The sequence below is a fragment of the Centruroides vittatus genome, unplaced genomic scaffold (genome assembly GCF_030686945.1).
Source record: "Centruroides vittatus isolate TY-2023 unplaced genomic scaffold, ASM3068694v2 contig_747, whole genome shotgun sequence".
NCBI classification, from domain to species: domain Eukaryota; kingdom Metazoa; phylum Arthropoda; class Arachnida; order Scorpiones; family Buthidae; genus Centruroides; species Centruroides vittatus.
The window spans coordinates 1,398,211-1,425,387 of record NW_027122483.1 but is presented as its reverse complement, the minus strand read 5'-3'; the positions used below and the strand labels follow the sequence as shown (position 1 = coordinate 1,425,387).

At 29.7% G+C, this 27,177-nt stretch overlaps 1 protein-coding gene across 1 annotated transcript in view; it reads right to left on the bottom strand.

Moving 5' to 3' along the window:
* Positions 1-9,507: 9,507 nt before the first annotated feature.
* Positions 9,508-27,177, bottom strand: part of LOC136981170 (glucose dehydrogenase [FAD, quinone]-like) — a 33,588-nt gene continuing 15,918 nt past the window's right edge. The window contains exons 2-11 of the mRNA XM_067277450.1: positions 15,230-15,435; positions 14,974-15,154; positions 14,766-14,897; positions 14,324-14,445; positions 14,095-14,262; positions 13,877-14,024; positions 13,652-13,812; positions 11,967-12,144; positions 11,643-11,865; positions 9,508-9,650 (exon numbers count right to left, since the gene is read on the bottom strand). Coding sequence (XP_067133551.1) covers positions 9,512-9,650; positions 11,643-11,865; positions 11,967-12,144; positions 13,652-13,812; positions 13,877-14,024; positions 14,095-14,262; positions 14,324-14,445; positions 14,766-14,897; positions 14,974-15,154; positions 15,230-15,435 — 1,658 coding nt within the window. The 3' untranslated portion in view covers positions 9,508-9,511. The remainder of the gene's footprint in view (positions 9,651-11,642; positions 11,866-11,966; positions 12,145-13,651; positions 13,813-13,876; positions 14,025-14,094; positions 14,263-14,323; positions 14,446-14,765; positions 14,898-14,973; positions 15,155-15,229; positions 15,436-27,177) is intronic.

Here is a 27,177-nt window from a genome sequence, read left to right as displayed (position 1 = left end):
CTAATCAAACCTTTTCTTCGTTAATTTATTAAAACATCAAACATGACACCTCAAACATAAATACTGTAATTATCGTATACTAACGTAAATATCTTATTTGAAGCTATTAATTAATCTTCCAAAACAGGGAAATACACTAGAACAACTGAGGAAAATTTTTGATAATTTACTCAGGAAATAATGGTCATTACTATAAAGTTGAATGAATATATTGAAATTTCGGTGTACTTTTCTGTGTTCGTGAAAATATTCTCAAAAGTTTTATTTAATGAATTTAATTATAGTCAACTCTCTGACGCTTACTTTTGACAATTACAATTACAGTTAATTTGAAAAGTATTGTGTTAAATTCGTTTAATTTGTTCTATTTGATTCGCTGGCTACATCACGCCAATGCCTTATTTTTTCACGTCAGTGGTGATTAATGCATTGTGCTCTCAGGAACTTTACTGGAACTTGAAATATTTAGTATTGCAGTATTTAGAGTTGAGATTCATAGTGGAGTACGACATTTTCGAAAATTTTTGTTGCCATTGATCAGACGGAATAAGGGCCAAATCTGGAAGAGCCTACTGTATTTCATCTGCAGTTATTTCTGAAAATTTATATATTTCTCGTTTCTTCTTTTTTATGTTATTAACGTGCATTTTTATTACATTTCATTTTCAGCGAGAAAATAGCTGTGTCTTGTGTCATTTCTATCAAACACAAAATTCATTTTCTTTTACTTTCCCAGCTGTTATGGATATGTCGCAGCCAGATTGTTAATTTAGCCGTTTTACATGGCGTCTAGCCGTTTGGTAGTGAATCTAAAACTAGCTTACAAAGTTCTGACATTGATGATAGTATTGTTTTTTTCTATTGAAACCGAAGAAAAGCTAGAAAACCTGCCAACAATGTGTTGTGAAAAAAGTAGAAAACATTTAATGTGATATTTCACAACCACAAAATATAATGGATGTTATAAATAAAATATAATTGAATGACATGGTTAAATTAATCATATGGCTTCTGTTGTCTTTAACAAATTAAAAATAATCATCGCTTACTTTTTATTATCTCCATAAATGCAATGTTTTTGAGATTCTGAACTTTTTATAAATAAATCTCCATTCGTGTTCTTCCAATTAACATCTGGTATAAGAGAATTTCGAATGCCCACCAATCGCAGTAAGCATTTAAAATTAATGCATATTACTAATAATTACAAAACTTAAACAAAATGACGTAATTAAATTCGAATAGAAAAACTTACAATATGGCTTTCCCTGAAGGATTTCTGGACAAAGATAGAATAAAGTCTTGCAAAATTCTTTTGGGTTACGTTCATACTGACAGAAAGATAATCAGTCAATATAAAGTCAACATGTCTACAAGGATTAGGATATTGTATTATGCACTACTTGCTGTACAGAGACCAAAATCGATCAATTGTGTTTCTTTGGTGTTATCTAGCATGATATTGTACCCGATCGAAGACTGAAACAAATTTTGTCATATGTTCTCAATTGTTAAAGAAATGAATAAATAGAGTTGGAAAATCACCTTTGTTATGAATATACATACATTATGCCAAAGCCACTTGAGCACCAATCCTTTAGGCTTGGATTTCTACAACTAGTCTATAATTTTGTAAATAATTAGTTGTCCATGCTTTTCGTTCTATATTAACTTCGCGTCTCTATAAATAAAGGAATATTCTTAATGTATGCTAAATACAAATTAAGAATATTCTGTAGACGTTTGTAATTCATGTTTATACAACATCGATTTTTTTTCGCTTAGTGCATCATCAATAAATAATGTGTGAATGTGAGGGTTTTTGAAATCGAGAATAGACATTTTTGTACTAATAATGAAATATGCTTATTCAATTATTTTATATTATTCGGACTTTGTTCTAAAATAATTTTCTATTATTATACAACAAAGAATACGAAAAACAAAGCTCAAAGCATATGTGAGAAGCTGGGGCACAGGGGCTGTTCCCTAAATGCCACTTACTCGGCAACAGTCTGGCAAACATTGCTCACGTTGTTGTGGATATTTCTTTCGAAGTTAGTGTTGGTCTGAAAAACTAACGTCCTTTCCCACTCACTTGTTAAATAATCAGCGAATAATTTAGTATTAATTAATTCCTTTCATGTTAAGTCTATTGAAATGAGTTACCAACACTAGTGATGTAATTACAAATGGTATAAACTTTATAAATTATTTAGAACATTATTTTAAATTGGAATATATATATATGTACAATTAACATATAAACATATAGAATCATTGAATAAATCGCTATTTGTTTCATTTAAAAGAAAAAATATTTGTTATAAAAACATGTTCATAAGGCGTTTCGCAGGTGTTAAATCGTGAAAATTTTATTATTATTATTTTTTTTTTTGTATAAGAATTTGTTCACAAAATGAAATTACATAAGGAAATAAAATTTTATTAGTAAGGAAAAGTATATTTCCTTGTGTCAATATTAATTATTGTATATTATGAATAACAATTATCCATAAATATGATTTGTAGAAAATATTACAAAAATATCCGAGAAGTGCTTTTGCTTGAATTTCCAGGTATTCCAACAAGAGGGTAAGGGGACCATAAACAAGGTCCATGTTATTAAGAAATAATTCTATTTCATTCCTATAAGCTTTTGGTTTAACGAATAAAATCTTTTAAGAATAAAACACTTACGTAACTGGAAATTTTTGGAGATATTACCCTAACCACCTTCATATCTTCTGAACCCATGGTCCGATTTTACTTCAAGTTTGTAAAAACATTTCTCCTTTCTACTCACACCTCCAGGCGAAATTTTATGTAAGTTGCTACAAAAGACACAGGATTTATTGAGCTTCAAATTTGGCAAAAAAAAAAAAAAAAAAAAAAACATGACGCTCTCCACACACACATACACACAGAAACCCTAACATTTTATGATTGATGTTTGAAGGTCAATTGAGTTCAAAAATTTTAAGGATTATTGTTTGACTGATTGCCACACTTTTCCCCTGTTACAGAGGAAAAGTGTGGCTAATAGAAGCACAGGATTTCAATAAATTGTCTCGAAATATTTTAATGGATAATCTGTTATACTTTAATAAATGTACATGTTATATATATTTAAATAGAATGTTCGAAAATTAATTGTTTTTGAGAAATAAAATAATGGATATAGCCCGCTAGTTAAATTCAAAACATTGATTTAAATTACTTGATAAATTTCAAATATAATATCTATTGCTGGAACGGTATTGCGCCTTTAAATTGATCCGGTATCCAAATTTTCATAGGTATACTGTGGATCTAGGCGTGATTCCATAATTAACCTATACCCAAGCTGATTGACTATATTGCAGGTAAAGCCCACCGAAAACTTATGTAATTGTGTTGTTTTAGATGTGAATTCCTGATAATCAATCATCTTTGCATCCCTCTAAAATCCTGTCATGTCTGCAAGAATCGAAGAAACGTTTAAAATGAATATAAAATACAAATAATTAGATAAGATTTTGGAGGTAAAATTCTGTTATTAGACATGTATCAATTATTTATCAGAAAGAAAAGCAATTTTAATGCTCGATGTAGATGTTTGACAATTGCATTTGTCTTAATGAAGCTGTACATTTTTCAATAAAAGTGTTTTCGTACTGTGAATGATATAAAAACAATTAATTATTAGTAGAGATCGGATTATTTCTGGCTGCTGGAGTTTTTGTAAAGAAAAACAAAGATGTTAATATATAAGTTTACGTGGTAAAGATTATGCTATGGATAAGTGATATAAATTAGAAGTTCGGATTAACGAAAAAGAAGTGGAGATTATTTTTAAGAAAGTGCCAGTTGTTACCGAGGACAACACCTGGGAAGCGTTTGAGATTGTTCCACCGGAAGTGCTATTAATTAAACCTAGAGATAAGAGGAGAAATCAGCAACTGTTTAGAGAATAAATAAAAAGAATGTTCTGTAAAACGAAAAAGCCAATGAGATTAAAAAATTGTGTCGGAATTACGTACGATGAAAGTCTTTCACGTGAAAGTTGATGAAAGATTAATACGTTCATTGAAACTATTAAAAAATTAGAAACAGCATGAAAAGATAAGTGTAATGGGAACAGATATTATTGGTTCAACTAAAAGAGTTAACAAAATTGAAAATAACTAATCAGAAACTTGGTATAATTTAATGTACAGGTGAACAAAGAAAGAAATTTAGAAAATGCACAGTGGAAAATCGGGCGAAGTGTTTGACATGCAGTAAAAAAGTTCTAAAAGAATAAGTGAGAAAAAAATCAGAACCAGAAATATATGTATGATGAATGTATAATATAAATACATGTCGAAATAAATACCGGTACACCAGACTCTTTAGTTGCAATTTTTCGGTTACAGATCAAAACGACTTGTATCGACAGTTTTTAGTATAAACAAATTCCGACATTGCTAGTGTTAATGTGTCGGTAACAATAAAGAAAGCAATGGTTTAGATAACTGACTGAGAAGACCTTTTCTTAAAATGTAAGGAGAATACAAGGTAACAAATGAATAATATCGTACGACTCGTACGTATCGGGTGTGTAGCTTACTTAGAAGATAAAGGCGTAGTAGAAAGTGAGCATATTTTAATTACAACAATTAGGCCGCCATCTTTTCTCCTCTTTCTCAAAACCATCAGTGCACTTATTTTTCGCCCATGGCGGAATTTTTCGAAAAACTTCTTACTAACATAAAACAGGCTAGAAAACGGAAAAACTGCCTAGTGTAAAGGTGATAAACTTGTAATAAGTGAAAATGCTCGCAAGGAGAGCATTTTCAAATATAAAGAGGAAAATGTGCCAACAATCATACTTCTGTAAGAGTAAGTTTAAAACATTAAAAAAACAAAATACACGGAGTTCTTAATTGCTATATAAATGGATGTATAAAGAAATGTGAATAGATTATTGAGAAACTCTGAGAAAGTGTATCATATTGTGTTTAATGGAAAGTTGGTTGAGAGAAATGTATATTAGGCAACCACCATCATATTTACGTAAGGTACGTAAGGATTTTCAAATGATTTGTGCTACAATTATATTTGAAAATAAGCCGTTAAAATGATTAAATGATATTGATAACAGAAAAAGAAATGAAAACGTTGTGCTTTATAATTTTGAAGATTTTGTTATTCGAAGAAACTTGAAAACACGAAAAATTGATTTTTTAAAATATTAAATTAAAGTTTATGTACATTTTGTTTGTAAGAGTATTTTTCAGTTTCGTCTAAATTACTTGTTCCAATTTAATCATTACAACTATTTTTGTCACAACTGACATCTCTAGACACCCGCCAATATCTGCAAGAATATAAAGCTTCGCAAATACAATTATTAGATTTAATTTTACAATTTATAAATACAAAAGTTTACGTAATTGTATACAGTTCTATCTTTTTATCTCGTTTAAATTCTTTATTTTCTACTCGGTAGTGGCCACACTTCTCCGTTCAAAATTCAGTGAAATTTGAAAGCTCTGATATATTATCAAAAGAAAATTCGTTACACGTTTTCACGTTCTGATAATTGATTTTTTTCAGTTTCAACAACGAAGAAAACACGGAATGCAAAGACTTTGCTAGCTACAAGAAGATAAGTTATATAAAATTTAAAAATTTATTTGAATATACTACCGCGATTTCTTTAACAGAGATTTAATACCTAATTAAAAATACTTAAGAACTCACTTTAAAAAAAAAACTTTTAGTAACAAAATAGCATCCTCCCAAAGAAAGACCCAATGCCACTTTTCCAAATCGTTTCATGAAACTTACAATCTAAATTAGAGAAAATTATATATTGAACTTAAATTTATAAATGGTGGTAACTGACATATTTGAAACATATAAACACCATTTCTACGCCTCACCTTCAACTTGAATTCCAGATTCAGATGGCAGCCAGCAAATTGTCTTATATCTTGAAAAGTGTTTTGCATCTGTACGTGTATATTAAATTTCATTAGATTTGCTATATAACATTACTTTCAGCAACACAATTACATTCATAAATATGACATCACTTACCGTAAATGCCAGACAGGATAAAAGGAATCCATATGCGAGATTAACGAAGGATAGTGTTATTGTCAGTCCGAGGATAATATATTCGAAGGATTTATTCAGCTTTACATAAAGATAAATATAATAACATATACTTGTTCCTAAAGTAAGACAAAAGTAAATTACAACGAACAAGTAATTTATTTTGTTGTTTAATTGTGAAACAAAATTCCATAATTGTTCGTGATTGTACATGAATTTTTTCAGTTCCAGTTTCAAGTCCGTATCGTTTCTCCTTATTGCTGATAATTCATTGGATAATTGTTGAAATTCTTCTAAGGCCACAAATACATAACATCCTCCAGACATCAGAATACACGCGATTCCCCCAATTAAATAAAGTAACAACGTTCCAAATTGCAAACTACAAAATAAAGCTTCTGTCTTCGAATATCTTTGTTTGTAGAATAAAGGATATAATAAAAAATAATTTAACATCATCATCCAACTATTCACCATTGTTACGAATACAAAGACAAGTAAATTTAAATCGTTTATTATATCGGGTATTTTTTCGTTACGAAAAATTACGTTTCTTAATTTAAAGTTTAAAGAAATTTTGTTCTTTTTTAGAAAAGTAATCGTCCAAGCCGCGAAAAAAGTCAAATTTACAGACAAAATTTTAAGTACGATTGTTGAATCTCCTACAAAAGTATAACCTCCAATGCAAGGTGCGTATTTATTCAATTCTGGAATCGTGTGCCATAAGTTTAGAATGAAAACTCCCCAAGAGAATATTTCGATTATACGAAAATAAATCGAAATTACTACTGTTTTTTTAGGTGAAAATGATTCCAAACATTGACAATTACACGGGATGTGCGGTTGTAATGCAAGAATCAAACGAATATTGTTTAATGGGCTCATCAGACAACTCAGACAAATCCCTTCTTCCATGTTTGAAGACATTTCGAGAAGTAATCAGACCGTGGTGAAATTTAGAGATAAAATATCCGAAATCAATAATTTCTTAATTATACTTTGCATTTTAATTTTGCGTAAATGAGTTATAGAAAATTTGATTACTCTGCGTTCAAATTTACGATGTTTTGTGTAAATTAAACTATATTAGCATACATAATTAATTAAGAAACGCGTAATTAAATTAAATTGAATTTCAGTCTTTTTTCTGTTTTTTTTATTAAAAATTTTATAATACCTATAATCGAGAATATTGAGAATTTCAGTGGTTCCCAAACTTTTCAATGCATTTGTTCTGCAACAAATTATTTTCGGATATAAAAATATCAAGGATCTCGAACAAGTCATGAGCTTTAGCACCAGCAGTGATACTTTTACAGAAGAGAAAGTCTTCTTTAATGTTATTACTGTCTGTAAGTTGTACATAGCAAATCAAGTGAGCATCATAATTATTATCTGTGTCCTCATCCAGCTGCAACCAAATTTCTTCCCTTTTATTTTTTCAATTAACTGAACATTGGACGTCCTTCCCTATGTGCTGTATTTTGCGACTGATGGCATTATTAGACAAAGGGACTTTTGAAAGCTGCTTCCCAGCACACTCACCGATCGTAATGTTCACCATACCTACAGCAGCTGATAGAATGAGTTTATCTGCGACAGTATGAGGCTTTTTACATTTTAAGATTCTATTACTTTATTACTGAGTTCATGATTTGCACCAGGTCTGCTGGAGATCGCATCTTATCACATTGAACTCAAAGTGGACGTTAAATTATGAACATTTTATTATATTAGGCTGTGCCCTAGGGAGTCGCGGTGCACACTTTGGGAACCACTGAACTAATTAATGTTTATATTCTTTCTTGACTCAATTTTTCGTAAAGTAATTTAAACGAATGAATAAATAAATAAATAAAAGAAATATGAAAGATATTCTAAACATAGTGTGAACTAGAATAAATGAGAAATTGAAAATAACACAATAAATGGTGATTAGAATTAAACTGACAGTACTCAGACACGCGTGGAGCAGACCGTACTGAACCGAATAGAATGAAACTGTTCGTATGCTATTTACATCATAAAATAGAGATTTACGTAGAAAAAAATTACTTGAAACTTCCACTACCGAAAAATATGTGACATGCAAAGACGATAATTGTAAGACAAGTGGTCCAAATTATATTAGAAGAATAAAATTACATTTCATACATTTACTTTATGTGTTCAATGTTGGATCCTTTTATATCGACCAGTTGTTGCAATCGTAGAACCGAATTATCAACTGCCGCGCATATAATTTTAGGTGAAGACATTATGCAGGTCATTAGCTTTGATTTGGAGTGCACAAGTCTATATTAAACAAGATTAACACGACAGCCAGAAACATATATTTTCGACTGAATCGCACTACATTTTCCCCTGGTAATAAAAATTTCAGCTAATTTATTCTTAAATTTAATTTTTCCTTTATGATTTGCATTGCATGTGTACCGAGTTTATTCCATTCGGTACTGTACAGTCGGTTTTACGCGTGTATGAGTATTATCAGTTTAATTCTAATCATTCCATATTACAGAAATTATTATTTTACATGATGTCAAATGAATTTTACGATACATCATACCATCCGATGCAAATAAAAATGTTATGCCGTTCTAATTGCAAATGCTAATTACATAAACTCATTATTTTTGGAGGAATTTTAATTACTGGAACGTATGAATGACCATTAATCCATTAATTAATAAAAGGAAATATTAAACTTGCCAAACATTTTTCTCATAAATTTATTAATACATCAAACATGACACCTGAAACATAAATAATTAATGTATACCAACATAAACACCGTATTTGAAGCCTTTAGTTGATTTTCCAAAACCTGGATATACACTAGAATTTTTGATAATTAACTCTGGAAATTATGGTCATTACAATTAAGTTGAAAGAATATATTGAAATTTCGGTGTGTTTTTCTGTGTTCATGAAAATATCCTCAAAAGTTTTATTTAATATAAAGTTTAATAACTTTAATTGTAGTAGACTCCCCCATAGTCGAACGAATGTAGATGAGAGTGAGAAAACTCCAGATAAGGGAATGTGAAAAATTTCAATAAGTCTGTATGTATCAAAACGTTTATTTTGACTTTGACGCTTACTTTTTGACAATTACAATTGCAGTTAAGTTTGAAACTATTGTGGTTAAAAGGGGTGTTTTTTAAGACTGCGTAGATTGAGAACAGAAAACAAGTATGGGCTTTATCCTCCAATTCTTTAAACGGTGTTCAGAGCTATGAATCTGGCACCAACCAAAAACCTATCTTCACACATACAATTACACTTATCCTAAGATCAATTTCTAAGTGTTTCATTGTAATTTCATATTAGCTGGTGTTATGTTTTTATTGATGGTAATTAAATTACATTATTATTAATAATATCACTTTCAAAACCTTTTTTATTCGTGTTTATTTGCAAAGGTTTAGTTATAGAGTGGATCACACAGAATCATATCAGCAGCCTTTTCCCCAATCATATAAGTTGGAATCATCAAGTGTCCAGTTATAATAAATGGCATTATCGAAGCATCTGCTACTCTCAACCCTTTTACACCTTTAACTCTGAAAGAAAAATAAACAATATAATCCTTGTTTCGAAAAATTTTGGCATTTAGTAAATAAATAAAAACTGGTTTTTTAACTTCGCTACAATATTAGTATACCGTACTCAGAAGGATAACAAATATAAAATACCGTACTGTATAGTACATGCCAAACATATCACATTGAAACACTTACATTTTATTTTAATAAAATAAAAGCCTCATGAGCTGTATTGCGCGAAGTGTAGAGTGCTGTTTGGATCAAATATCAATACATATATAATCGAACATCTTACCAACGGCCATTTTTATGATCCGGTCAGTGGTCGTTGTTCATAAGTAAGTAGTTTAATTAATATAATTTACAGTTTACAATTAGTACTCAACTAACCTAGACCTGGAGCTTCTTTTGTGTACGTATGACATCATACGAATGTAAATTAAAGGATTGGCCGATCGAAATTGTTAGGATTCAATTCCCCAAACAAAAAATTAATCGTTGCTCTGAGGCTCACCGGGCCTTCATTGTAATAAGTACACTAACCCATCCCAAAAAACTCGTGATTCTTTTATAAATTTCTAATTTTTTACTTCAGCGAATTTGTGGATTCTATCGAGACTTTTTCTAAGAGATGCTTGTACATTTTTTCACGATTCTCTTTTACACGACATTCTGTGTAACGTATCTACCGTGCAAGAAGAGAGACAGGTGTATCTTTACGACAGTAAAAACAACTGGAAGGCGACGCGACTGGTTGTGCCGGCAACATTAACCACCGCCACATGTCGTAGACGACAAGGGCATGTCGCAGCTTAGCAAGGAATACCTCGGAAATCATTAATCACCTCGCTGATAGTATGCCTCTGCCGTATAACGGCTCGTGAAGACCATATTCATTACTGAATAAATACTGTCTATTGTATATCATTCTTTGTTCTTTTAATCCTTTTCACGTGGCTACGCGCATTCCTTTGTGGTCTTGACATTTCAAAAAACGTTACACATCAGTTTTCTTATTTTGCATCTCCTCTTGTCGCAACGCTACAACACACAGTTTTCTCTGTTCTAGAAAGAAACACTTTTCCTTTTGATGATTTCAACTCAAAAATAATCTGTAGTTTGTGTCTTTTAAGAAGAAACATTACATATAATTTCCAAACCTTTTTCATTAACATCACTTGTTTTATTTACAATATAATGACACTTTTTTGCTTGAAATTCTGCCATTTCTACTCCTTGATGTTTTTCAGTCTCTAGCATTAGAAAACTAGTTGTCATAATGAGTCAACAAAAACACTGATCTTTTATCCCCAGAGTGACGAGCATTGTTTGCTGACCCCTGGCCATCATTCGATTTTTTGACACATGTAGTTCTTTGCTGGATCCATGGTTCAGTACTCAACAGCACTCTTGAGTAACTTAATTATTGTTTCTTTTACGTTCTTTTTTGCCTCTTTGATATATGAATTCCTAAAATTACTACATGATATCGATTCACACATATAATAATTATCAAGTATTGTATCTAGAACATCAGCAAATTTGACAAAATCAGCGAAACTAGCTGAAGCAAAAACGGGAGGGTGTGCTTAAGAGGAAATCACATGATTCGAAAAGTTATTCTTATTTGGTAATAATAACAGTCGTTTTTTAGAAGCATTAATACGTACAAGAAGACAATTAAGCATAGATTTGTCGCACTTAATAAAAATATCTGTGTTGTTATAAATAATTACAGGAATATTTTTATTCTGCTGAAATGCCGCACAAAAATTTTAGATAAATTTGGTATAACTCTCTATATAACGTAACGGAAGAAGCCTGCACCCTGTAGAAATTACGCTGGTATTCTTGTGCGATTTCTAATCTAATATAAACCGATTTATGAAACACATAATCTTATAATGAAAGACCTTAATACTGTAAAATTAACGAACAAGTTTCATTATTGTTAATTACATGTTAAATAGTAAATACTGTATATTCTTAAAGTATTCGAAGAGAACTTACTTGAGCGTTGGATCAACCACAGTCGTAGGATCAGCATAACTTCCCATTTTACACGTTCCACAATAATGGTATATTGTAAATGGAAGCGTTGTTGCTAGACAAGCGAGATATTCGTCACTAAATTTCTCATAACTTTCGCAACCGGGGACAGTTGTCGGGAGGGGATAAACTCCATATTTCTTCAATGCTTCAGAATTTCCTATCTTTAGACAGAACTTCAAAGCTAAAATTTCATGTATTAAATTATTTATCTTAAATTATTTAATACATTATTAAATTATACGCTGTAAAACCTTCATCGCATGAAAATTACATTTATCTTACCTTCGACCATAACTTTTAAGTCGTAAGGATGCGAATAAAATTTGAAATCAATAATAGGATCATCATAAGGGTTACGAGATCTGATAGTAACATATCCTCTACTTTTTGGACGTGTTGGATATGGAAAACATGATATTGTGTCAGTCGTTGTAAATGGTTCGAACATTACCTTATACACCTGAGTCAAAAAAATGTATTATTTTAATATCTAAAATATTACCAAATCATTTATTCTATACCTGTGCATCCAGACGTGTTAAGTACATAGCAATAATTGTAACTTAATGGGTGCTGTCATATTTACAACCCTAAGTTAAATGTTTCTGTTCTGCCAAATGGCACTACAGATTACAAATAGAATGTATCTTAATCATATTTACAATGTTTTCTCACTTAATGGGTGCAAAAAATATCTTCCAATTTTGAAAATCATTCTAAATTCAATATAACTTCTTCCGACTTTTGTACCAAACCTTGCTCTTTTATGCATGATAGTTGCAGCAGAATTCTGTTTGTCATTTCGTATTCCGTAAGACTAACACTTACAAAGATTGAATCCCAATTGCAAACATGACAAGAGAATTTTGCAGATGAAAATTTAACTATCCTGCTGTCAAGTTTTCATTCTTATACATCACAAGCAAAAGTATTCGTGTCTTTTGATGTAACAAGTAATACAGATTTTATATCCTAAATGAGTGTCTTACTATCAAATCTCGCAGGTAAAATAAACAATCTTAACAGAAATTTATTTCTGTCGTTGTCTAAATTTATATGGACTTTGGATTCAATTGGAAACAATTCTCTGTCTACTCAATATGTTAGAAAAAGTGGTTAATATCATGAGATACAAATCGGAACATAGACCAGAACAATATAAATCAAGTAACGCGAATACTACCTAATAAATATTTGTTTATTAGATAAGTGAAGATTATTATTTGTGTAAATTATACACCTGTCACGCAAATGTCTGAAGTAGATTTTTAAAAGATGATTCTGATTTTGAGGTATGTGTAGTTTAATATTTACAAATATTTAATATTTAAAATACATCCTTTTTCAATTTACCTTACGTTTAGATAAAATAAATTAATAACAAACATAGAAATTACAATATTTTTCTTTATTCGAGATGAAATTCCCATTGTAGATTGTTTCATAGAAATCTAGGAATTTACATTATCATTGAAGAACTGCATCATGCAATCAAATATAGCAGGAATGACCGTACTTAAATGCAATGGGAATACGTGCCCTTTTTCGTCAGGATTGTCCTCTTCCTGATCCCAAATGAACCCCAAATTCCATTATCAACAAACAACAGATTCATGATTTTAAGCCTATTCTGCAAATATAAAAGAAACTAAAGAAGTCTATGTCTCTTGTCTCATGCAACTTTGTCGTATGCTTACCAAAACTTGGCTTTGAAAACAAGGAATGTGCACTGTTTTCAAAGCCAAGCCGCGATTGTAAGCAGCCCCACCTTGTGAGAGCGCTGATCCGATGTTAAACACGTTTGAACATTCTTACATAATGTATGATGCCGTTTTTTATAGCTTGTGCTCACTCCGTTTTTATACTCTGTATGCGCCGCTGAAATATAGTGTATAAACAAATGCAATAAAGCTAACGCATTTGTTTAAACACTAAAATATTCATGCATAAATATGAAGTAAACTTACTTCATCCTTTAGGTTAAACACATTTTTTAAAACTGTGCCTTTATCAGATGCAGCTGATAAAGGAAACAACAATAATTCAATATCTGGCCAATCAGGATCGTTATTATATTTAGAATTTAAAAATCCAATCGTGTCAGTTCCTCCCAAAGATGTCAATGGCCCTGAAATAAGATAAATATTTGAATATATTCAGAATCAATTTTAACATTTTTATTTTGATTTTACCTGTGCCATTAACTAAAAATTCATTATAATCCAGTACGGTGATCCGTTGTGCAGAATAAGTAAATGTATTTGCTCCAAATGCCATACCAGAAGTAGATGGCTGTTCTTGAAGATTTCTCCCAACTGGTAAATTCGCTACAACAGGAATCTAGAAATTTACATTGCACTTTATATTTTTATGTAAAGGAGAGAAGAATTAAAACTAACATATTTATTACATTGAACTTCTGTAAAGTACTCTTTGGCCCAATTCCTGATAGCATTAAAAGTTTAGGTGAATTGAATACCCCAGCACATATGATCACTTCTTTATTGGCATATGCTTCGTGCAACTGTCCACGGTGCTCGAACTTAACTCCGTACGCCTGTTTATTCCGGATCAATATCTATAAATATAAAAATCTATTTACTCTCATTTAAACCGTAGTATGAGATAATGTGAGTTACCTTGAGAACAAATGCTGAAGTTATGATACGAAGATTTCGTCGACCTCGTACAGGATTAATATATGCTTTAACCGCACTCCAGCGTGCTCCTCTATTAATAGTTCCTTGAGGAGGTTGAAACACTGAAACATTTTTTAAATTATATATCTTGTAAATATGAATTAAAAAACGGCATAAAATGCCTTCTGCATCAGAATCTTCGCCAAAGTTTGAAATATAGCCAACATTTTGAAAGTACAGTAGACTTTACTTCTGTCGAATAACTATTACATGTTATTCCAAAAATTATTTTATTTCTTCTTGTACAAATAATATAAATCTAAAAATTTCTATTATATGTAGGCTTTCGTTTTTTAATACTTTTTAAAAGCGGTAATGTTTAAATAAAAAACTAAAAATACAATAAAATATTTTAAACAATATTTATTACGAAATGCTGTACCTGTTTGATTCCTTGCATTAAAGTCTCCAATACGATATCCAATTTCTCTGGCTGCTTCTAAATAACCTTTTGTTATTGGTGCATGGAAAGGTGGTGTCTGCACAATAACGTTTCCACAAACACCGTGATATGCTGTTTTGTATATTATTGTCAATAAATCGCTATACAATTTATAAACATAATTTAACACAATTGAAGAAAGATTTACCATTGCAATATTCTCGATTGTCTTCGAGTTTTAGAAAATAAGGATATACACTTTTCCAATCCCAACCTATAGCGCCATGTCTCGCCCAGTTTTCGTAATCTCTACAGTTACCACGCACATACAAGTTATAATTTAAAACTGTGGTTCCACCAAGCGCTTTTCCTTCCACAGTTAACAGTTGCTGGAAGGGAATAAATTTGAATCAATATTCAGGTGTAAATCCACCCCTGGAAATTTATTGTTATTAATTACTTACTCTGTTTTTAAGACCTTGAGCTATAATTTTACTGGGTACACTTTTAAATTGCCAACTGTAATTTGTTAGAGCTAAATTTAGAGGATATAGTGGAACTTCAGAAGTTAGAGGAACCATAGAGTCTCCTGCTTCTAACACAAGAACTGTAACATGCGGTGATTCCGAAAGCCTATTGGCTAAAACTGATCCTGCTGTTCCTGCGCCAACTGCAATAAAGAAATAGCCGAGGTATAATCTGATAGTAATAGAATAATATAAATTGTATTTTACTCGATAAAATCAAGTATGAACTGAAAACAGTCTTTTGAAAATTTTTTTTATCTGAAAACAAAGTGACTAGAACGTACTAGAATTTCCGTTGTATCGAAAGACTAAGCGCGAATTCTGGTTCTGATCTTTGGACAATTTTAAAAATCTTTAATATTTTTTTTAAATTTAATTTACAATTCCTATTAAATTTGTATATAGATAAATATGCGAATGACAATTACCTTGACTTTCAATATTACGTTTTCTTTTTATGTAGGTAACATGCATATCGTATACAAAAATAAGGAATTTCTATTTAATACTACTACATGACAGTGACGAGTGAGATATGAAAACATCTGACAGAAGTTGGAATATCAATATGTATATCTTTGGGTATTAGAATGCTAAGTCCAACACATTTTTTTTTTTTTTTAAACTCTTTCCGCCCTGTGAGCACTAAGAGGGCCTCTCTTTTAGTAGGCCCATTATGGGTTCGGCCAGGCCCACAATGGGGCGACCGGGTGGTGAGGGACGGGGCCCGACATATCCGAACGGACCACCCCCCGAAAAATTCCTGGGGATTATTCGACCCGTTCGGATTCGATCCCGGGTCCCCCAGAGCAGTAGGCTGCCACCTTTACCGCTCGGCCATCCGGCCGTCTCAGTCCAACACATTAGTCTGCTTATACACTTCTGGTAGATTACATTATTACAGCCTTGGTAGATGTTGCTTATAGACGCACATATCTGACGTTAGAGGGCGCGTTAATCTTTCAATATGGCAATAAGGTACGGACACGATACCGTGATGCATCACGGCAGTCGCCATGTTGTGGCTCTTTTGGTGTGTACGGTGTATCTAGAGCAAAGCTGATTATTTGTTTGTTTCGATCTCAATTAGTTGAATTTCTTGTTATATATGTATAGCCTATATATGTGTGTGTGTGTGTGTGTATATATAAAATGGTTTGGTGTTCAGCACCGAATTGTAAAAATTCGATAGCCAAAGGTATATACAATTAAAGGCTATAACTAGAGTACCTAGATTATCAGAGTAGCGACAATGGCCATCCATCCGTCATATTCTTGCATAAAAAAACGAATAAAATGCTTTATTAAACTGAAAAAATCATCATTTCTTAACCTCTTAACAGTGAGGGACGTAAATAGTCGCCCAAGGCGATCGAGTGGCAGTGGTGAAGGACGACTATACTCGTAAAAAAATTCTTATAAAATTACTGGACCATTTCGTGAAGTTTTAAAATTTTCACGAGTAGTTGGGTTCTCCAACTTTGTTTTGGAATATCCTTTAGTTCTCGAGAAATTACAATGAAAGAGAGAAAATTAAAATAAATATGAAATTTTAGACGGCCATCTTTCGACATTAATCGAATTTAAATTTCCCGCCGTCATCTGATTGGTTAAAATAATTAATATTCCTAATTGGCTCGCGTCAGAAAAAAGTAGGTGTGATTTCTGTAAATGACGCTATTGCGAGAGCCCCAATACAACCCGAAAAAGTAAACAGCCTACGTCATTAGTCTAACGGTCCTTGTCTGACCTACTTTTTGTAAAATCAACATTAGAGTAAGACGTAGTAATTTATAGTAAAACGGTCTTCTCTAATATTCATAGTACTTTGTACAGCTTGGATTTTAATTTAATAAGTATTAATTAGTTTTCAGAAACATTACAAATACATCATTAAGTAGGAGAATAACTAAAAACTTTAGTTTTTAGTATAATACAATTTACAAAATCAAAAATTTGTATATCGTAATATTACGAAAAAATTACATCGAAACATACAAAGTCAACTAATTTCCTTAAGTTCAGTTCATTATACAACTGTCGATACTTTTGCCTTCCTCAGTTTTGTCAAACAAAATTCGAAATCTTTAATTAATCCTATAAAAGTAGTAGTCAAATGACACATACGAATCACAAAAATTGTCAAGTAAATTCAATTTGTTGTATTTATAAGTAATTTTTAGGTAAATAAGTGTTATATGTAATAAGTTTGGTGTTTTTGCAATTATTCTACGTTATTAATAATGCGACACTGAAAGTATTTTAAAAGATTTTTTATTTTTACTTTCATTAATACAGAGAAATCATTTAAATTTTACAATTTAAGTGTATCCACTTTTTCTTTTAGTTTATCTAAACCAAGACACAATTCTGCCATTAAGTATAGGAATAAATTTTCACGATGGGTAATGATGTAATTACGATCTAATTTTTGATATTTTATAATGTAACACCAAGAAAGCTGACGTTGAAATTCGTCAATGAACTCTTGGTCAAGCTTTTGATAACGGGAAACAAAATTCCAGTTTAGGAAGTCTTGTATTTGACGTAAAGTTGAGGTTTTTAATTGTTGGTATTTTAAGAGTTTTTTAATATCAAATTTATGTACGTAGCCAATAATAAAAGCATCCGAAAGAATTTGGTGTTCGGCTACTTTATTCCAATCAAGATGGTCGAAAAAAGTTGTAAGGAAATGATCATTTAATATTTGATATTGACATATTAAATCCCATTTTGCATAGTTAATATGGTCCATAATAAATGAGGGTAGAAATTTGTAATTTTTCCATATGTGGTTCCAATTTAATTTATTCGCGAATTCCCTAATAAACTCTTCAGATAAATTACGTCGTCGACTAATTGTATCCCAGTGGACATAGTTTTGAAATTGACGAATAACGGTTTCATCTATAGCCGAAGATGAGAAAGCTTTCCAGTCAATTGGTGTAGCGGCTATAAAGAAATAAAACATTTTATATTATTTGCTGCTTTATTCAAGTACATATTCTGTATACATATAAGAGTGTACATTCTTGAGTATAAAATGAGGATTACATATATTATATTTGAGTACATTACAAAATAATATCAAATATTTAATTTATAAAACATTTTATATTATTTGCTGCTTTATTCAAGTACATATTATGTATACATATAAGAGTGTACATTCTTGAGTATAAAATGAGGATTACATATATTATATTTGAGTACATTACAAAATAATATCAAATATTTAATTTTTGTTACAAGTAGTTATGATCATTATGAGTTCCAAAATTTTCTTTTTTTTCAGATACAGTATCTTCTTTTTTTTCAGATACAGTAATTTCGTCTTCAAAAACTACTTTTTTAGTAATATTATAGTCTTCAGTATCAGAATCAGACAGAATTTCTTTACAATCATCAAAATTTATTTTTTGAGAAAAGGTACAGTCGCCAAACCCTTGTTCATTTCTGTCTGTCTCGCTTAATGATTCCATTTCTAAAAATACTGGATGTGAGATTTTTTCGAAGATAATTTGTGCAATGGCAGTTCCACGTTCAATAACAATATTTTTGGGGCCAAAGTTGTACATCATCACCCCAATATTTCCACGATAGTCGGAATCGATGATGCCTGCATTTATTATTATGTTATCTAGCGACAAAGAAGATTTTGGAGCCAATCTGATATAACATTTATTATTAGGTATTTCGATGGCCAGATCAATAAAAATAATTTTTTGTTCATTCGAGTTTATTTCAAAACCCTTGACACAAAAAATGTCATATCCTGCTGCTCCCTCTGAAGCTTTAGTGGGAATTTTAGCAGCCTCGCTTAATTTTTTAAAATATACAAATTCTAGAAAATAAAATATTTATTATTACATTTATAAACATTAATATTAAATTTATATTTTATAAAATATTACATTTCATACAATTACATTTTATGAAATATTTGTTAAATATTGGTAATGTTATTTTATCATTTATTACAAAAAATTTACATTCGTATATTTTATTATTTGGTAATTTTAATGATGCTGCTTTATTACATGTTTGTTTTAAACACGAGTAAGTTTTACTACAAATACTATGTATTATATAACTACATTTTCTTTTGTATACTATTATAAAGCCATATTGTGGAAATGATGAGGAATCTGCAAAATTAAAAGTAAAAATTGTAGTGCCCAAATGATAGTGCATCTATTCCATTATCTAAAATAAATTTTTTATCATAAAATGGAGAAAGGGAAATTTTATTTTGTAGATATGTTGTTACTATATGATTTTTGCTTTGAATTCCATATTGTTGATGCCTTAATAATTCTGTATTAAACAAAACTTCTTTATATTTATCATGATTAAATGTTTTTACAACAGATTTTTTAATTCCCTTGGCAGTTTTCTTATTTTGTTTATCGAAAATATAGGAATACATTTTTGGTTTCAATGAGCAAAATTCAATTATAGGTTTCGATAATGTTTCATCTTTAAAATATCCTAGTTTACTTTTGTTCGCTTCGTTATATAATTTATGGTTTTTAGGGTAATTACTAAAATCGAAGATATCCGGGAATGATTTAAAATCTTCGTATACATCATTTGTATATATTTGAAGTGTTAGTGAATCCGTATCGGTATATAATAAATGTACGTTTTTGCCATATCTATTTTTAAATATTTTATAAAATGTTTCGTAAATATGCAATTTACTTAATTCTAATACGCAAAAACCAATATAAATTGGTTTGTCTAGAATTAAATTAGGTTTTTTCATTTTAAAAATAGTAAGGTTATCATTTATAATTTTGAAATTTTCTACAGATGGCTTAGCTAGATATCTGCGATACTGATTTAATGTCGTGGCTGCTTTTAGGTTAATACGTTTTCTTACGTTTTGACACGTTTTGCCAAAAAAACTATTATTCATTAATTTAAAAAATGATTTGTCAAAATCGTTAGTCGATTCTTGCCGTTTTTTATTATTAAAATATATATATTTTTTAAGCCATGCACTTTGGGAAAATGCCAATACTCTATGAATTTTGGTTATTATTAGACCTTCCTCTAGATAAAATTTTAAATTTCTATAATGAATTACATAGTTTGTTTTATCAAAAAGAGTAGGAATTAGTTTTTTATTATTACTATATTTTAAATTTAATTTTTTTAAGACTGTTTTTTGGTAATTGGATAATAAATTGTATGGGATATGTGTGTGTTCAGCAGCGAGTGGCAAATTATCATGTCTGTCATGAATAATTTCAGGATATTTTAAATCAACCTCTAAGATATATCCTATACTATTTTTATTTGATATATTAGGTATGTCTAGAGCATCTATTTCATCTTTGTGCAGCCATCGAAAATTATTTACGGGTAAATATGCACTCATTACGAATCCGTAAAGGTTATTCGCATCTATCGACAGAATATAATTATGAGGTTGATTTTTATCATATGTGTCGGGTATTAATGGATTATTTGCTTTTGCAAATCTTTTTCCCGCTAAACTTATTCCGCCCCTAATTCCACTTTCAATGAAAAGGTACATATCTAAATCATTAAATAATTCCAATTGGATTTTAGTCATTTTTAAACCACAGTTCCATGTTAAATCGGGCGTAGTTATGAAATATACAGGATCCAAATTATAATATGTTAAACTTAATTTTCTGAAATTCTGAAATATATCTGCCAATAATACTGTATCAACATATTGGTATAATTTTAAATAGTCTTTGAAAGTTTTACAATTAAATTTATCCCAAACTAATTGAGCATGATTGTAATCATCATCTGTAATATTTTCTCCTAATAATTCATTATAAAAGCATTTTTTTGGGGGTAGTTGTATTTCATTTAATATTTGCTTATTTTTAAAATAGGAATACGGAAAAATTCCTTTCCTTTTTAATAATTCTCTATATTTGCTGCGACGAAAAAAATGATTAAAAATTGGAAAATTATAATTTGCATTTTTTAAATTGTCAGTCAAAACTGAAAGAGAAGAATTTAAAAACTGAAAACTGTCAATAAATTTAAAATAATCTAATGAAAATGTTGTAAATTTTTCAGAATTTATAGGAATAATTTTGATTTTTGAAAATAATTTAGAGGGAATATTTTTAAAAATTAAATGCGAATCATAACCTGAAAAATTGTGCAATATAATGGGGATAAACGTTTTTAGTCGGTAATTTAAATTGCAGCAATTATGGGCCCACCCCCGAAAAAGACCTGTCTGATGATCATGATCCATTACACGCAGATCATTATCACCAAATTTTTTTTTACAAATATGACACAAATGTTTAAAATTATTGGAAACAGTATTTAAATTAATTTCAACATTGCGATTTATTTTATCTAACAAATTATTCAGCTGCATTTGAATATCAATTAAAAAATTATTAACAACATTATCTCCACAATAAAAATTAGCATATATTATTTTATCCTCATTTTCAATAATTATAATGGAATAACATATAGGTTTATGAATTTCAACAATTTTAGTACAACTTATTTTAGGGTCTATTTCATCAGAAGATACCTGTTCCAAAATTGATTCAAAATCTGCATATATACAGATTGCATGAAATAATGACTTTTCATGTGAGTGGAATTTTACAATTGTATTGTCTCCTTTTGGAGTAGATACTTTTTGATATTTATGATTAGAACAAAATTTTATATGATCGTTTAAAGTAGTTTTTCTTTCAAAACCATTTAAACAGAGTTTACAAAATTTTCTTGCTGATGATTTATCAGACATTAGTCTATTAAAATTCCGGATTAGAAAAAAATGAGATTTATACAATAACAAATTAATTTCTTTTTCAAATTGAAATTTACTTATATAGATTGGATAAATTAATTTCTTTTCATACCCATATACATGAATACTTAGACAATTATTTTTCTCAAATGTGGGAATATTTTTCACATTTATGGGAAATTTTAAACGGTTTAAATTTAAATATTTTAAATATTTTCTATATAAATAAATAGAATTTCTGTTACTACTAGTTGAGGGATATAAATGTGCAACTATACAATATAAAAAACATTGGTTATCTGAGCACTTTATATTTAATACACAACGTTTGAGAACTAGATGTTTAGGAAGAATAATATGGCCGCAGCCACCAATTTCATTTTTATATATCCCAATATTGACATCTATAAATATAATTTCTTTTAGTATCCACCCTGATCCATATTTTATAAACTCTTCAATATAATTTAGAATTGTATCAAATGCATTTCGTAATTTTTCACCAATCATATATGAGGACAAAATATGCTCAACATGGCTAGAAAAATATACATCTTGATACTCTATAATATCATCTTCTTTATATTTTAAAAATTTAGTTTTTAAATTAATTAAAAATTTCCTTCTACAAACAAAATTATCATTAACTAAAATATCATAAATATTTGATGTTATTTTTTCAAAACAGACAGCTGGATCTATATTTTCTAAAATAAAAGCCCTATAAGTTTTGGCATACCCTCTAAAAGCTTTTTTCCTTAAATTAAACATTCTGATCTAAATGTTCAGTCATTGCATCGAAAGCTTTTTTATATAATTTAAAGTCCTTAACATTGATATTATACTTGTTGGGCGGATAATTCCCTTTCATTTTTGTTAATGATATATACCAAACTGACTTGAATTCGATGACTTCCATTGTTTGATTGTCGCATACTTTTATCTTAAATGGCCGAATTTTAGAACATTTTGCAGTATCTGTAGACAGGTCTAGGTCAAACTTTTGTTTTTTTGATTCATCTTCGACATTTTTAGGTTTTGGACCTCTTTTTTTGCCCACATTCTGTTTCATATTAAAATCAAATTCACATTCTATATAAATATTAAGTAATTAAGTAACTTATTAAGTAATATTAACTTATTAAGTAATTTTAACATTTAAAAATATTTTAAATAAAAATTATAATATTACCATCAGCAGACGACATGATGCTTTATTCGTTGTCTTTGGAAGTCTTGTAGAAGATATTTTTCTCAATCTGGAGTTACAGCTTTTATACAAAATAATAGGGCGTGGTCAACTGATTTTATCTTAGGTGTGGCCGTGTTTATGAAGGAAAAATATATTTAATTTCGGGCGTGGCCGGTTGAGAATTTAAAATAACTATGTGACCATAAATTATACTTACGAAATAGTTGGGCGAGGTCATGTTTGTGAAGGAAAAATATATTTAATTTCGGGCGTGGCAGTTGTAGAAAGCAGGTTGAGAATTTAAAATAACTATATGACCATAAATTATACTTACGAAATAGTTGGGCGAGGTCATGTTTTTGAAGGAAAAATATATTTAATTTCGGGTGTGGCAGTTGTAGAAAGCAGGTTGAGAATTTAAAATAATTATATGACCATAAATTATACTTACGAAATAGATTTCTATCTTTGGTGGAGTCAACATTTTTAATAGCTGTGACCTAAATTATGAAATAGATTTATATCTTGGGTGGGGTCTGCAGAAAGTTGGTCAAGAATGTTGGGTGTGTACTGAATTTACAGGAAAAAAACAACCCAAGCGTGCACAATATAAGCTGCGATAAACTTAAGAAAACAACCATATCAAACAAGCAAAAGTAAAGGAAATCTCAGAAAAGATATTCAGAAAAGAAAGATATACTAATTTCAAAGCAATGGTAAGTATTTAAAATAACAGTTTATAATTTAGATTTAAATTCTTATAGTATTTAAATATATTTCATTTAACAGGCCACAGGAGGAAATTCAAATTTTGAAGCAGGAAGTAGTGATTTTCCTGTAAGTAGTATTTAAAATAATATAGTTTATAATTTAGATTTTTATGATTTTAAATATATTTCATTTAACAGGAAGATAATGTAATTGATGTAGATTCCCAAGTAAGTATTTAAAATAATATAGTTTATAATTTAGATTTTAATTTTTATGATTTTAAATATATTTTATTTAACAGCCATCAGGAGATAGTTATGACAAGACTATGGATGCTCCTGTATGTAGTTTAAAATAATATAGTTTATAATTTAGATTTTAATTTTTATGATTTTAAATAAATATAGAGTATAATGGATTTAATTAATCGAAGTGAAGTTGATGCAGTTACTCCTGTATGTAGTATTTAAAATAATATAGTTTATAATTTAGATTTTAATTTTTATGATTTTAAATAAATATAGAGTATAATAGATTTAATTAATCGAAGTGAACTCTTTCACAAACAGGGAATACAAGTTAGGGGGGTAAAAAAAAATTGTTGATAAATGACAAAGTAATTTATATACAGGCATCTAGATTGAAAGAAGAACTAAAAAAGAAAGAAGAAGAAGAAGAAGAAGAAGAAGAAGAGTGATGATGATTATATTGAAAAAAAAGAGCAGGAAGAATGCGACAGAATCATACGGATGAGAGAGGAACAAGTAAGTTTTTTTTTTTTTTAAAAAAAAAAAAAATTTAAAAAAAGTATAACAAGGTAACTTATATACAGGCATCTGTGGAAAAAATATTTTTAAAAGAAAAACTAGAAGACAGCGAATATATTCAGTGGGGGGAAGAAAATAAAGAAGAATTAGACGGTTACTTGCATTTTATGAGGGAAGAAAGGAAAAGAAGGGAAGAAAGGAAAAGATGGGAAGAAAGGAAAAGACGGGAAAGAGAAGAAAGCGGTATGAGCAGCCAGGGGGGAGGAAATTCATAGACTCTCCTTCAACCTCCCCCCTCCCCTCCAACTCCCCCCCCCTGAAATTACCTATATAATGTTCATTCACGCATCCGGAAACATTATAAGAAATCCGACTTAAAATGAATTGTAAGTATATTTTTCTTATATATCTATATTTAATTAATAATATAAATAGAGAAAATATTTTAGATTTCGGTACTTTGGATTCGGGTGCATTAGATTGGAATACTTCATATTCAAGATGTGAGTAATAAATATAATATTTAAAAATAATGTATATTATATTTATTTAATTCATATTAATATAAAATAGATTTCAACCCTTGCAATGTATGGAGGGATAATGTCGGAGTAATTATAGACTTTGAAGCTTTCACAATAGATGGCATGGACCTACCGTTTAATACGTTATGCAGACAACTTGGTTTTGTGGCACAAAACTCGAATGAATATCAAAAAATTGAATTTTATAATGAAATAATTACTTTTAAAGATTTAAGTTTTGCTAATAAAAAAAATGTAAGATTTGGCAATTATTTACATGGTTTATATTTAGCATATGAAAAACAATATTTCGGAAATTGGGAAAAAAGTGATAATGTGTGCAAAATTTTATATAATTTATTTTTAAAATATAAATTTTTTTACTATAAAGGAGGAGAAATTGAAAAAAATTATTTGAACTTAACTTCAGAAATATACAATGTGAATATTCCGTATTTTGATCTTGAAGAACGGGGAGTGCCCAAATCTTCAAAAATTCGAGTTCCATGTCCCTATCATACTAAAATATATCCGCATTATTGCCATGCTCCGAAGAACTGGAATATAGAGAGGCCATGTCCTCATCATCATGAAATATACCCGCATATATGTATGCCACCAAATGCGTTATTTTACGGGAAAATTTGCCCATTCCACACCCGGTTTACACAACATTGCAGCTTATGCGATGTTTTTTCGTATAAAGCATTTATGATCGAGCAAGGTAAGTACATTTTATTATTATTATTATTATATAAAAATTGGTAAATATGATTATATATATTTTTTTATTTATTTTGTACAGGTTTCTGGCAATAACTGCATTTTAAATAACTGTATGTTTTTGAAAAATAAAACAATTTTTTATATTTTAAATATTTTTATTCATTGAATTACAACATTGATTATACATTATAGTCGGTGGGCGTGCCAAATATAGATGTTGTTCGGCAAATTTCTTTACAAATTCATCATTATAAAATTTATCAGTTTTACTCAGTTCTTTTAAACATTGGTTTCTATTCATTTTATATAGAAAATACAGACAGAAAAATCCACAATTCATCGAATATAAACTCTGATGAACAATATTATTCCAACAGCAATTTCTGGAATTTCGTTTAACAAATGTAATAATTTTCGGTTTAGTTGGTTTCATTCCATAACTATCGTAGTAAAAACAGGTTTTTCCATCGAAAAATGCGGATACCCAATGACTTCCAGGCTTATTTTTTTCGTCTAGATTAATTATAAATGATTTATATTTACCGATGCAAACGGGTAAATCATCGGATGCGAAAACTCCTCCGAAAGTTCTTTTAATTTTTTGGTCACTGGAGGCCAATTTCCATAACGTAAGAGTGTTCATTAGTAATCTACAAATACTGTCCTTGAGTGATCAATTTCAAGAGTGTTATTATATTCAAGTAAACAAATAACGTTTACAGTTTCTAATATAGCGGTTGCAAACTTTAATTCAATTGATATGTTTCCTTGTTCGCTTACACTAATATGCGATTCTGATGCCGAACGATCGGGAGAAAGATCAAAAGAATATAAAGTATAGCCATCTTTATAATCCCGGTAGGATATATTTGTAAATTTATGGTGATTAATACATCCTATATCTTCAAATAATGATATAAAATTTCTTGCGTATATGCTATTTGTATAATCGGGCGTGTACGGTTTTGATGGGATCATTTGGTTGTCTTTTAATAGACATATATAATTTAAATTGTAATTTTTAAAATTGAAAGGATTATATTTTACATTTCCATTAAATGCGGTATTAGAAACTAAACCGATAGTCATTCTATAAGGTAATTGCCCAATTACTGCATTTGAGATATTAGTAGACTGTATTCCGCTACTTAAAGTAAAAACTTTTATATCTGCTCTTCGAAATGGCATTTTTA